The 13,630-nt window shown below is 43.2% G+C and overlaps 1 protein-coding gene across 3 annotated transcripts in view; it reads left to right on the top strand.

Moving 5' to 3' along the window:
• Window positions 1–641: 641 nt before the first annotated feature.
• DNAJB6 (DnaJ heat shock protein family (Hsp40) member B6) overlaps window positions 642–13,630 on the top strand; it is a 90,124-nt gene continuing 77,135 nt past the window's right edge. For 2 of the 3 annotated variants that reach the window (XM_084859294.1, XM_084859292.1), the window contains exons 1-2: window positions 642–723; window positions 11,043–11,129. In XM_084859294.1, coding sequence (XP_084715420.1) covers window positions 11,065–11,129 — 65 coding nt within the window. In that variant the 5' untranslated portion in view covers window positions 642–723; window positions 11,043–11,064. Of the gene's footprint in view, window positions 724–961; window positions 1,161–1,885; window positions 1,976–11,042; window positions 11,130–13,630 lie in introns of those variants that run through there. The other variant, XM_084859293.1, reaches the window with a different exon arrangement.

The raw sequence follows: 13,630 nt of genomic DNA, 5'->3' as shown, positions 1-13,630 counted from the left end.
CGGCTGGCTTGGCTGCCCAGCCGACACTCCTCTCAGGCTGCAGCGACGGTCAGCTCCACCTCAGACCTGCTTGCGGCCCCAGCCCAGCGCTCTGCCGCGTGCAAAAGCCTCGACCTCCGCGTAGCTGCACGCAGCCACGTCGCCCTTTTAGAGGTTCAGGGCACAACCCCGCGCGTGCTCAGGCAGAAAAGCAGTGCCACCCCTTCCAGCGTCCCCGAGCAAGCGGAGATGCAGGAGCTGTAGGGCTTCTTTTTTTTTTTTTTTTCTGCCCCGCGCGTAGGGAACTCAGCCACAGGATTGCACCCTTACGAACTCGCATATACGTATCTGTTTCCCCGGACGAAATTAAAAGCTGAGCTACAGAGACACGAGCTTCACTCCCGGATGCCGCACTTGGCGTTTCGGGAGGGACGCTGAAAATCCTGGATTTCCCCGTTGATTCGTATTAACAGTCTTCACCGGAGCGCCCTCGGGGGAAGGCGGGGGAGAAACCCGAACGCGGAAGGCCTACTCTCGCCTTTCGCTGTCTCTCAGGGGGAGGGGCCAACGGCGGTTTCCGCCTCCGCGTTCTGCGCGTGACGCACTTCCTGTTTGCGGCCCTCAAAGAAGAGTTACGGTCGCCGCCGTCCCTGCTGCTGATCAGAGAGCGGGAAGGGGAGCGGGCTGAGAGGAAGGAGGGAGCGGAGCGCCGCAGTCGCTGGCCTTGGAAGGAGGAGAGAGCGGGTGAGCGGCCGTTCGGGCGCGGGGAGAGCCGTTGCGGAGCCCCTTCGCCCGTAAGGCGGGCGGGGATTGGGGGCCGCGGGGGGGGGGAGCGGGAGCGGCAGCAGCAGCACTGAGGGGGTTTTGGTCTCAACGACGGGGCCGTGGGTCCCCCCTCCCCCCCGCCTTGTCCGTCTACGTCTCGTGCTCTCTCGCGATTGGCTGAAGCGCGCTGAGGGGGCCCTGAGGGTGATCATCTATTGGCTCCCGCTGGCCTTCCATCTTTCCTCGGCCTGCCCCTGAAAATCCTCCGGTCGCGGGTGCCTTCCTCACCCCTAAGGTCGCGGGGGCCGGGCATCCCCTTTCTCTCCTCCCCGCGTTCCTCGCCGTCGTCCTTACCCCCGCCGCCGAGATCCAGGGCCCTGGATGGACGCCGTTTCTCCGCGGGGGAGGCAGGCTGGGTAGAAGCACGCATGGCGCCTTCGTTGTCCTCGCTAGAACAAGAGAAAGGGTCTCTGTGGAGTTTAGTGGTGGCCCCCGGAGGCGCATAGTGATGCCCCTTAGGAAGGCGTGGTGGGGGCGGCCGTGTGTGTGTGGGGGTGTGTGTGTGTATGGGGGGGTGATGGCATTCAGATCGAGGGAAGTGATTTTTGCTGATGCAACAAAATCCATCCAAAAAACAAACAGCTTGTGGAATCTTAAAGGTTACCAGATTATTTGTAGATGTCCCCCACGCAAAAAAAATAAATCCGACGTAGCTAACAATCTTAAAAAAGAAAGAAAAAGTATCAACTAAATCACATTTATTGTACCAACTTACTGGGGGAGTAAGCTTTCGGGGGCTACAGTGGGATGCATCAGATACACTCTGGCCCAGAAAAGCTTGTGCCAGAATCTATTAGTCTTAAAGATGTTATAGCGCTTCAATTTTTAATTTGCTGTAATAGGCCAACATGGCTAAACCTGGAATTTATTAATGATCGTAGCGCTTCCAACCACTGCAGAGGTAATGTTTTGGTGGGGGAAGGGGGTTGTTTATCTTTTAGTTCTTCCCCACTTTGGGTTCTTACTGCCTGCCATGCAGTTACAGTAAATTATCTTGTCCTAACAAAAGAAAGAAAAATGCTTCACAGTTGCCTGCTCAAAATGGTTCTGTAATTGTTTTTGTCTTTTTAAAACGGTGCAGTGAACAAATGGTCTGAATTGAGGCCAGAAACTGCTGTTTGAAAACAATTAAGAGGAATAGGTGAATGGTCCTGTGCATGATTACTTGGAAGTAAGTGCCATTGGCTGTTAGGATTGCAGATGTAAAAGGTGTAGAATATTTAATTGGGAACAGTAATTTCTTTGTGGGGGAAACTTGTGAAAGTAGTAAGTCTTCAGGTCTTAAAGATAACTAGATGAATGCTTGGCACTTCAATAAAGCACAGTTGAGAGTACTTGGTTGGCATTATTCAACTAAAAGTGTAACCCAGAGGTCCCCTAACCCCCAGTCTCTCCTCCTGTGCCAGCCAACCCATACCCCTCCAAATCAGTCTACCCTCACCCCATGTCTTGGGTTTCTTTTTTTACTCCCCATAGCCTCCTCTGCACTTCTTTTACCTCCCATGGTACCATCCACTTTATTTTCTACTCTCCGCACATGGCCCCTTCTGCTCCTTTTTTCACCCCCTATATTTCCATCCACTCCATTTTCCATCCTCTCCTTACTGTTCTTCCTCCTATCTATGACACAGGCACAGCTCAGCCACTGCCAGTACTTCTCTCTCTCTCCCCTCCAGTCAACTTACAAGTCCAATCAGAATGGAAGTGGATGTGTGCAGCAAATAGGCGGAGGAGTAGCACAGGCTTGGAAGACCAGTTGGGAAGGGCCATAGCTCAGTAATGGACAGTCCCTGGTTTAATCCCTGGCGTCTCCAAGTCGGGCTAGGAAAGAATGGAGAGCTGCTGCCAGCCAGTGTTGATAGTACTAAGCTAGGTGGACCAATGGTCTGATCCGATATAAGGCAGGTTCCTATATTGCTAGTTGCTTTCTCTTTCCTAAATCAAGCGGTTTGGTGCAGAGGGGAGCAGATAGCATGGCAGGCTTCAGTGGGCGACATTGTGTCTGTAGGCACCATGTTGGAGACCCCAGGTATAAGCAGTAACCCAAGCTAAACAATCCCTTGGTTGGTTGCTTTGTTTAAAGGAAATTTTGGAGGATCTCTGGAAATGTTTTACTTGTATATGGTATCTCTGATATTTGTAGAGTCAAGAATTATAACAGTGGTTCTCGGAGTGTAAGGCAGGCCCTCCTTAGGAGGCATGGGACACCGGAATGGTCTAGAGAAGGATGATGTCCCAAGATAGGTGGAGCCTCCCTACTACCTCCAGCCAAAGCCTGACTGCCTTGAACATCCGCAGGCAGTGTATCTTCACATTGTATTTGTCAGGGTGACTTCAGCTATTCTCCATGGCTTCTACAGTGGCTAAGGTTAAAATCTGAGCAGGATGGAGGAATACACAAAAATTATATTTGTCACAGAACTAACATGTTCAGTAAACATAAACAATACTTGCTACAAGGGAAATGGAAAATAGTCTTTGACCTGAGTTTGAGAGCCCAGAAGTAATGATTTGACGAATGCTACACTAGCCAAGCTTTTGTTATGTTTATTTTCTCCCCTCACTAGTTTATAATTTGTTTAAAGGAAGGATTCTGCAAATCCTTTATTCTACATTTCTGAATATTTGGGTCTTGGGGTTGAACTTCAGAGCCATCTTGTGCAAAATCAGAGCATTGGTCCATTAACCTCTAGTTCAGTGGCCCAGTTTACATATAAAGACAACCCATGGGTTGTTGGGACTATGTGGGAGGAAGCATGAGTGCACTGCCTCCCACCTGCTCAGTACTTTAGCTTTGCATCCCATTAATGATATTTTCTGGTCCTGCTACCTGACGTTCCTTTTAAAAATTGAAGATAGGGAGCTTTTTACATGCAGCTTCTTGTACATGCAACATCAATAGACCTACCAGTCAAACCATACTGGAAACTGGAACAGTCAAACCGGAACAGTATAAATTTTGCGGAAGTATTAGAATTTGGGCTTGTAACTGAGTAATACAGGATTTCAGGAAGTAGGACTAGAATGGCTCAGGACAGAATTAGAAGGCTAGTGCTCAGACTTCAAGATCAGAAAAAACTGTTATTGCTGAAGGATCAACAAGACATTATAATAGCATTTTCAAGGATTCCAAAGCTTCCTGGGAAGGTGCCAAGCTTACCTTTTCACAAGGATTTTGAGCATAAATCTCTAAAGATGGGGCATGTGGAAAAGCTGTTCCAGGGAAGGTTCCAGCAATAGCTCTGATGTGATGGGGAAAATGGCACAAGAGGCAGAGTAGAGACCAGGAGCAAGTATCTTGTTGCCCAGCAACTATTGTCTCAATACACAATCAGTGAAAAGACTTTTTGTCAAAAGGCCTCTTTACATTTCAACTTGCTCAATAAAGCTGTACTTTTTCAGGCAGAAACAGGCCAGCTTAACATGGCAGATTCCCACAGCTGAGTTCAAAATATGGAAGGGTCTCAGAACATTCAGGATCCTGGTAAAGGCCTAGGTTAAAATCACAAATGCTACCTTTTAGGAAGAGTTGGGAGGTCTAGTCTGTTTTTCATATTGAGAACTAAACTTTTTTCTTTTTTACAAACACAGAACATGAGGAGCAGGATTATAACTTATTTTGTACGTTAAATTCTGTTAGCTGAGCAGGAGGTATTTAAATTATGCACTGGCTCTTTAGTTTGAGATGATTTACAACATATTCTTCTTTGTTAGTGGCTTCCTTGTCTTAACAATTTAGGAGCTAATTAAAATTAACCTGTTTTAAGATGTAGTTGCCATAAGACCACATGATCAAAAACTCCATAGAACAATTAGCTAACTGTCTTCAAAAGAAGCACCTTACAAGTTGGATCCAGACTAAATTAGTTGCACTTAATTCCAGCTGAAATCAGTGTTTAAAGGAAAGCAATGTGGTACTTTGACTTCTTTCGGCTTTGAGTTGTTAAGAGCCATGAGTGCGTACCCACTTATGCTTGACAGCCTTATGTATTCTTTAATCATCTATAATAAGAGGATATGTGTGTCTTGTCTGTCTTCACCATAGCACCAAGATGGTGAAACCTAAACACCTGAAACTTAGCATGCATACTAAGGAGATTCAAGGGGTGTGCACCTCAGTGTCGTTTTGTTTTTAAAATGTCTTAGTTTTTAGTTTTGATGTCTGTGTGGTTGAAGCCTCCAGTAACATCAGCTGCTAGGGGTTGACATCCTCAACAGCACATAGCTACTTAGTGTGTACAGTTTTAAGCCACAGGCGATAGGAACAGTTATATACCTATCCCCTCCCTGCTGCTGTAGGACACCTGCGCATCAGGGGAATAGAGTGAACATAGGGGGCAATGGGGACATGCCACGGTATGGGTCATGTCTAGAGGTGCTAGCAGATATGCCTTCACTCATACAGAGTGGGCACAATGTGTTCAACTCTGACAGCTGCAAAGTTTGTTTGAAAGCTTTGTTATAAGGGCTTTTCCAACCTGGGTAAAGCCAGGTCCATTTGCAAGTTATTCATGAAGTACACACTTTTGCAGTGAAAATATTCAAGATATGATGGGGCTTAACTCAAAGGGCTGAATCCACAGGTGTCTTGCAAATGGAAGGAGCCTGGATCTAGCAGAGGTTTCTGTGAATGGAGGGGGAGATTAATGCCAATTCACCCTGCAGCCCCTTAGCACCACCTTCCACACTGTTCTGGAAGATCCCCCAATCCTCTGAAAAAAACTTCTGTGGAACTGAAGGAGGGGACAAGCTCTAAGACTACCCCATTATATGAACAGAACTCTGGATCCAACCAAAAGATTTAACCTTAGAACTCTGCTGGTAATGTGTGAATGTTTTGCAAAACTTGGGTTCTTTTCAAGACTCCATAGGATACTTGCTTTAGGATAAAATAACTGTTAAACTTATCTTTCTACAGACAACCCAGGGATGGAATTCAGGGGAGCCAGGTAGGCTTGGCCTACCTAGTTACTTAATAACTAGGTAGTCTGGCCTAGCCTATTATGTTGAGGTCTTGATATCTAACCATTCACATGTTTTAAGTACACAGTATTTAGCCTCTTACTTGTGTTAGCAGAAACAGTAGAAGTTTTTACTACTGTACTCCATGTATAAAATGGGTAAATTCTTCTAGCCTCTCTCTTCTAAAGACAGACGAGAAAAAATTACCCATTTTACAAATGCTTAATTCCATGATAATCTGCTACATACATTTTGTGACTTGGTGGGTAGTCTGTGGATAAAACCACATACTTGAGTTACTGATGTTCTGCATATTTCTAGTTATTTTGTGTTTGTGGCATGTATACTAGTTTGGATTATTATCACAGATTGATAGTGGAGCCTCTGTCTGTAGGGGGCTTACTTTCTAATATCAGAAGTTTATTTACTGATGTATTAAGTATGTGCAAGATAAAACCTGTTGATGCATTTGTATCAATATTGACAAACTGTGTGTGGTGTCCTTTGGTGCTGGTTAAAAGGGGTGCCAAGGTTATCACTACACAGTTCGTGGAGAATTGGTCTGTGAGTAGCCTGATTGTGTTAATTACAATATGAAGTCTTGAGTTTGGTCTGCTGTTCTTTAAGCATCAGTTGTATTACTGGATTTTTTGTTCTTATAAATTCTGGAATGTACAAAGAACTTTAAATTCTAAATCTCTGATGTGTGTTGTGATTCTCGATACCATTTCTGGAAGGATCTTGGATCAGTTATCCAGCAATATGTATTGCTTGCCAAGTTTCCGGACACAGTGCATAATGCTGTGTGGTACTGATAGCATCTGTTTTAGCACTGGGATAAACTGGATGATGGTTGTCAACCTAGATCTTAATTGTCTCTCTCTAGGAAATAGGTTTAATGGCTACGTAATATCTGCCTTTATGGCTGGAATATATAGGCTATTAAGAGAGCAAACCAGTGGGGGGAGACGGCCACATCTGAACTCCGAGGCGACCGCCTATCCACTACAGGGCAGGAGGAGCAGCGAGGAGTGCATCTTCTCCCCGCTGCAGTTGCGGCAAGACAGCCAGTTCTGGCTGTCTAGCCGTGGAACTTCGGAGCATGGGGTGGGGAGGCCAGATGACACATACAAAGTGTACCGGCATGTCTGACCACCCCGCCCCCAGGAACACCTGTTTCCCCTGCTCTGTGCTGCTGTTACAAGCGCAGGGCTGATATACGCTGCCTAAGAAGTAGCATGGGAGGGGGTGGAGGGCAGTTCCCCAGAAACCGACCAATCCTATGGCCGTCTAGTCGCTGTCTAGCAGGCATAGGATTGTGCCCTAAGGATTGTTCTTGTGACCACCCCCAGTCTTTTCCCACTTACGCAGAAGTTTGGACAATGCTAGAAATGGTGGGAGAAATTCCTGCTGTATCTTTTCTTACTGAAACCTTTGAGCAAGTAAAAAACAACAACAGCAACTTCCTTTCTTCCAAGCGTTCTGTACTTCCTGGAGAGCTTGACCAAGAGGCAGAGTCTTCTCTCACTTTCCCAGCAGTTTGGAATAGGGAAGAAATATCAGAAGGTTCTCCAGATGTTCCTTATCTTATTGAAACATTTATATAAGTGAGACAATACTGCCTCTCACTGTTAAACATGTATTGCTGGAATGTCCACAATTCTCAAGTGCACAACAACCCTTTCTACATATCCAGTTCCCTGCTCCAAACTTAGCCTCAATTCTAGTGTGTGGTGCAATATGGTGTAGCTGCTGCTGTGCCATACATTTCAATATACCTACCTAATCTACCTTAACTGTTGTCTACTAGAACTAGAAGCCATTCCATCTGACTGCTGCAGAGCAAGAGAGATCAGGGGCCACTCCATCAGCTCAGCTGGCTCCATTTAGCTCCTTGTCTCACTCAACTGTCATCTAGGAGCAGCCTTCCCATTTGGCACAGGGAGAGGTAGGAAGCAAGGCCTACTCCACTGGCTCTCTTGAGAGACCAACTCCATTTGGCTAGTCCTCTCCCTGCACTGTTTTCATTACTCTGGTGGTTGCAAGAACTCTGTATCTTTTAAGATGTAGTACCTGGATTTGTTTTCCTCTTCCTTCTTGTTCACTTTTTCCTTTGTGTTGTCTTTTAGGTAAGCCTGCCCACAAGGACTGTTTGTTTTTCATCTTAAGTAAACCACTCCAGGGGCCTTGTCAGCTGAAGAGCAGGGCAAAAATATATAAATACATTAAATAATCCCTCCTCTCCCTCCCTTTCTCAAGTTCTCTGGCAAGTGCAAAGGGCTTGGAAGAAACAGTTTTCTTTTATTCATGATACAGTTTGCAGAAGAGACAAAAGAACAGGCAAAACCCCTTTTGCTTTTCTTCTCCAAACTGCAATACAAAAACTCTGTGGAAGCTGCTGGGAATCCTTTTTGCCAAGGACCAGGGCGCACTTGTCACTAGGAGGTGGAACTGTTAATGCATGCTTTTTATTTTAGGTGGATTGTACTAAACTCGCACACTAGAAAACATGTCGAGCGTAAGAACTGTCAGTTGGATCTGGAGTTCTGTTCATGGAATGTGGTGCTCTCGGGTCTCTCGGCCCCCTAAAAATCTTCTTGAAAAATTACAGGATCCTCTTGGAATTGTGTGGAAGGTGGTGAGGGGCTGTGGGGAAAGAGGGGGAAATCAGTACAAACCATGTTCCTACTTATAGAAGCCTCTACTGGATCCTAGTCCCTTTTGCAAATGAAAGGACTCCTTTGGATTCAATCCAACGGCTTGTATACAGGAGGCATGTGATTTTACCACTTGTCCTGAGTGGTAAAACTCTGTTTGAATGCAACAGCAATTTTTCTTCCAATATGCATTGCTTTGTAGTACCTTTATAATAGTTCTGTAAGATCAAAAACATGTCGGTGTAAAGCTGTTGAATGGAATTTTTAAATCCTAGCATGTGATTGCTTTAAATGTTGCTTTCAATGCATGAATCTTATGGTCATTACTGCTGCACACCAGTGTCAACTTCTGAGTAAAAGAGTATTCATTACCTTAATTGCCTACCATGTTGCTCTTAATTTATAATTATATCCCATATCTAGTAGATGACAACTGTAACTAAAATGTTAGGACTGAATGAATGGCATTATTCCCTGCCAGCCTTTAACTTCACTCTCTCCAAACAGCAATAGTTGTTGACTTGTTAAAAGCACTTATCAATTTTAAATTCTAATGAAGCAATTAACAAGGATTTTCTTGCTGGCACAAAATGGTACATTTACAATGAACGGCTCCTGTCTTAGACTTTTAGTTTTGCTTATAAATAGCCTCAAACAATTTTTGCAAGTACCAGGAACTGTTGGCAATGCTTTTTTTCAAAACATTGGTATTAAATGTGGAAGGCTTTTTAGAAATCCTCATAACATGTGAAGACAGCTTTTTCTTAAAAAAAAAAATATATCAGTTCATATACATTGTGACCGCACACCATGCTCCATAACAAGTTAGTCACTGAATAATTGGACCTAGATTTCTCTGTTTTGCTTCCTTGATGGACTTTCCTGAATATGCATTTTACAATATTGCCTTATTTGACACCAGTTTTCATAACTAGTCTGGTAACTAGTCTCACCGTCTGGTGCAGCTTCAGCTGGTGTTGCATTATAACTATCCTTTATCTGAAAAGATAATTAAAATTATTTTGAAACTCTAGTTTCATGATTGTAAATAAAGCTGCCTCCAGCCTATATGCTTTAAACATTACATGTTCATGTAAAAGAACATTTTCCCCACTGTATTAAAATGGCAAACATAAGTTTGCAATTGCCTATGCTTGCCAGGGAACTAGCTATAACTCCCTGATAAATGTTTTCTCAGTGGCTCATGTCTTTATCAGTATACAAGGTGTGTTGGGGACCTGAAATCAGCTTTCAGTTTTCCTTTTCCTTTATGTTCAGACTTCTAAAACTTTATGGCTCATAGGGTGGAAAACATTAACCAGAAACTATCTGAAGCCTCTCTTCTCTGAATCTAAAGAGGGCTAGAAATTAACTATTCATACTTTTCCATTGTATTTGCAAAGAGCAAAAATAATTATACTCAAAACAATGCATGTTCCATTCATTGCATAACAATGGGGATATTTTTCTGCCCATTTTGCTGACACATACCAAGAGTATATCTTATCTTTTCACAACTTAACAGGCTGATACAATGCTGACAACGAATTTTTTGATGCACTCTCCTTATTCCTCCTCCCCCCTCAGTTTTGGCGTTCTATTTTCACTCTTAATTTGTTCTCTTATTTACATTTCTTTTGGCTAGCTTTCTCTGTATATTATGTTTAAAAACTGAGAAGCTTTTTCTAAAAACTCATTATCATTTCTGGAAGCCATTTGAGAGTTGGATTGTAAAAATGGCTGAAAACGGTGAAGAGTTTGTGTAGAATGGCAAAGGAGTTCTGGATCCAAGTGCTGTTCCAAGATACATTGACCTGGTTCGCACATAATGACAACCCGGTTCGCACATAATAACAACCGATTGGTTAATAAACTGATGGGTTATTGTGCATAAATGGGAGAGACTGGGCGCACTGCCTGCAGCTCACCCACCTCTTCTGCTTTTATTCAGCAACCCGCTATTTGCTCCTGCTGAGCACAATGTCTGAACCCAGACTGCTGGGTTGTTTAGGGGCTAAACAACCCAGCTGTTAACCCATGGTTTGTTTAACCCCTAAACAGCCCAGCAGTCCAGGTTTGGACATCATGCTCAGCAACCTGTGAAGGAGCTGATCATGGGTTGCTGAGTAAAAGCAGAAGAAGCAGGTGTGTTCCAGGCAGTGCTCCTGCTCATGCATGACAATCCATTGGTTTTTAAACCGATGGGTTGTCGCATGCAAATGGCCCCAGCATGGAAGTACAGTTGAGAAGCAGAAGAGAGGAGGCAGTGATCTCTGGTTTTGTTGAGGTTGGTGTTAACTATTCCATAGGCATTAAGAAGTGGAGCAATATCAGCAGCTATTCCTTTCTGATAGATATGGATGGAGGCAGTTTTGCTGCTCTTCTCTTCAATCTTTCTGTGCCTGAAGGGAGAAGGGCTCCTTCAAATGGGTTTTGGAAGAAATTCTGGTGAAGCAAGCTAGATTTTCAGATGTATTGAAAACCACCTGCATACCCTGTTTAGTCTTCCAAGTTTTGTGGCTGGCTGTTAATCTGATTAAGACATGTTTAGTATCCAGAGCTTTCCTTTTCAATAGAAATCTGCAGTGTAAATATTAAAAGAATGCCTTGTTTCTACAGGACTGTTATCAAAACGATAAACATGGTGGATTATTATGAAGTTCTAGGAGTGCATAGGCATGCCTCACAAGAAGACATTAAAAAAGCGTAAGTACTGATCTTGAAACTTCTAGGGCAAGTTGTGCATATTATTTGAGGTTATTCAAATGTAGTTTAGATTACAATATAAGTCACCTGTGTGCCCTACTCTGTGGCCAACATGGTCCCCTTCACCAAATTATGTTAATTGCATGTGATGACTAGAATTATTTACTGAATCACTTGCTGTCTGTACCAATTATTACACATAACTGAGTAGATATCGGTTCTCTTCCTAATTTCTCTTAAGATTCCCTATCTCAGATCTGTTTGCCTGCCTGCAGTAGTGAAGTTCACCTCCTAAGGCTGGTGAACTTCACGGTTTCTGAATTTAGGTAATAGTCCGTGTATCTAAGGTGAAGGTCACATTATATATACCTGAAGGGAGAAATCCAATTCAGTTTTTCTGCTAATGTACTGTCAGTGGAATCAAGTGTGTGTGCAGGGGTTGATTCCCCCCCCCCCCCTGCATGCCCTCAAAATCTGCTCCACAGTGTTTTGGGCCTCTCCAGAGCAGACCTGGAGGGGCATGAGAGGTTACAGGGTGGTGGAGAGAGGGAGAATTTCCAGTCGTGCAAGAGGGCATCTGCTCATGCAAGAGGGCCTTCCCAATGGTGCCCCTCCCATTTATGGAATGAATGGGGCAGTATAGAAATATAATAAGTCAGTGGAATGAAATGGTTTCTGCCCAAAAACTTGTAGAAATCAACATTAGACTTTGGAATCAATGAGTCGTGAGAGAAATCTTGAATATACTACAGCTATTCTTTTTGTATTAGAAGATGCTATCTTGATTTACTTGTAACTGGTGGCCTACCATACTTTGTTACATTATGACTCCCATGAGGGACACTGCTTGAAAGACATCTGAGTTAAAACAGTTCTTTTCATTCCAATGCAGCTGTTCTGTGCCAGTCATGATGCTATTACATGTGTTTCTTTGCTGAGAAACTTCAGTGACATGAAGCATACACAACCTCAGCTTTATAATGTCTGCCCAGTCCTAAGTTATGTCACTTTAAAATGACCCAGAAGTAGTACCTGTAGTGGCTTTATGCAGATAAACTGGCTCAATTCTTGGTGGTTTCCATTGAGTTGCATGGGACAAAGTAAATGGACTAAATCTCAGGCAAAATGTGACTTTAACTGTAGATAACTTTGGTGGTCACAAAGAAGAATGATCAGGTTTAGTCACCTTCCCACCCTATCCCAGTGCTGTCTAAGTTACTCTTAGAGCAATAAAGTGCTGTACTTGTTTATAATTTTTTAAAAAATAAAACTTCAAAAAAGGAATACAGTGTTACATCACTGTAACAAAACATTTCAAAATGCTGTAACTGATACAGAATATTGGGGTTGAATCCAGTTGTGTCCATCCATTCACAGAAGGTGTTTTGAACCACTGTATCCCTACACTAGCAGAAGGGGAAGAGTTTTTGCCAATCCCCTCTTTCCTCTGCAACTCCAGTGCCACCTTTCATACTGTTCTGTATGATCCCCCAACTTTCTGAAGAACATCGGGGTGGAAGAGGAAAAAAGTTACAAAAGCAGTCCCCCTTCACTGGTATCCATTGAATCAAAAGCTTTTCTGCAAATGGAAGGACACAGTTGGATTCAATCCACTATAATGAAAACTATAGTTTCCTTTCAGAAGCCCAGTCTGTGTTGGAATGAAGAATCCTAATAGGGTTCTTCCCCCACTACCCCAAAATGTAATAACTAAGAGAACTCAGCATCTTGTATTCCTTTTTCTTGTCCATTCTTTAAGTGAACAGTGTCAAACTTTTTTTGTTAGAGCAGTTTTCTGTATCTTACATAGCCATTCACTGATAGGAATTGCTGGAATATATAATTTAGAGGTGATGGTTATTCCAGAAGAGGGCCTGGTGCTTTATTTATTTATTTACAGAGATGTTTGAATGACCCAGCTGTGTATTGATGGGATTAAAAGAGAGATCCTTGCTGGAGCAAGTCATTCACATGCTTACAAATATAACAAATACTATGGTTTCGGGGCAGGTCAAGCAGAATGCTACTTTGTGACCAGCAATTGCAATAGGAGCAAAACCCACCCACTTCTTACAGTTTGCCAATTCATATTTTATCACCCATGGTGCTAGCTTTAAAAAGAGCTAATGGGGGTTAATCCATACTTTTCTGTCCTGATGTGCCTGCAACGCTATATGCATTTTCTAGGGAAATAAATCTTGATTATTTTAGCCAAGGAGGAGTGTTTAGAATTCAAATATATCCCTTAATGAGATACTTTCAAAGGTTTGGTTGTATATGATTAAAATTAGATTTAAGTTTAAATCTAAAATTAGTTTTCTCTTTTTTGCTGAGAGAGATTATAGCAGAAATTAGGGGCATATTCAGGAGAAGTTGGCTGCAAACAGGTTTCTTACTCCAGGATGTACAACAAGAATCAAACTTCATCTTACAAAAATACTCCTTAACATCGGGACACTTTCACCTGACCATAGTCTGCCATGATATGTGAACTGGCAAAC

This window comes from Heloderma suspectum, chromosome 5, assembly GCF_057233095.1.
Source record: "Heloderma suspectum isolate Gila_16-S chromosome 5, 16-S_ref, whole genome shotgun sequence".
Lineage (NCBI taxonomy): Eukaryota > Metazoa > Chordata > Lepidosauria > Squamata > Helodermatidae > Heloderma > Heloderma suspectum.
This window is presented reverse-complemented; position numbering and strand designations above follow the sequence as displayed.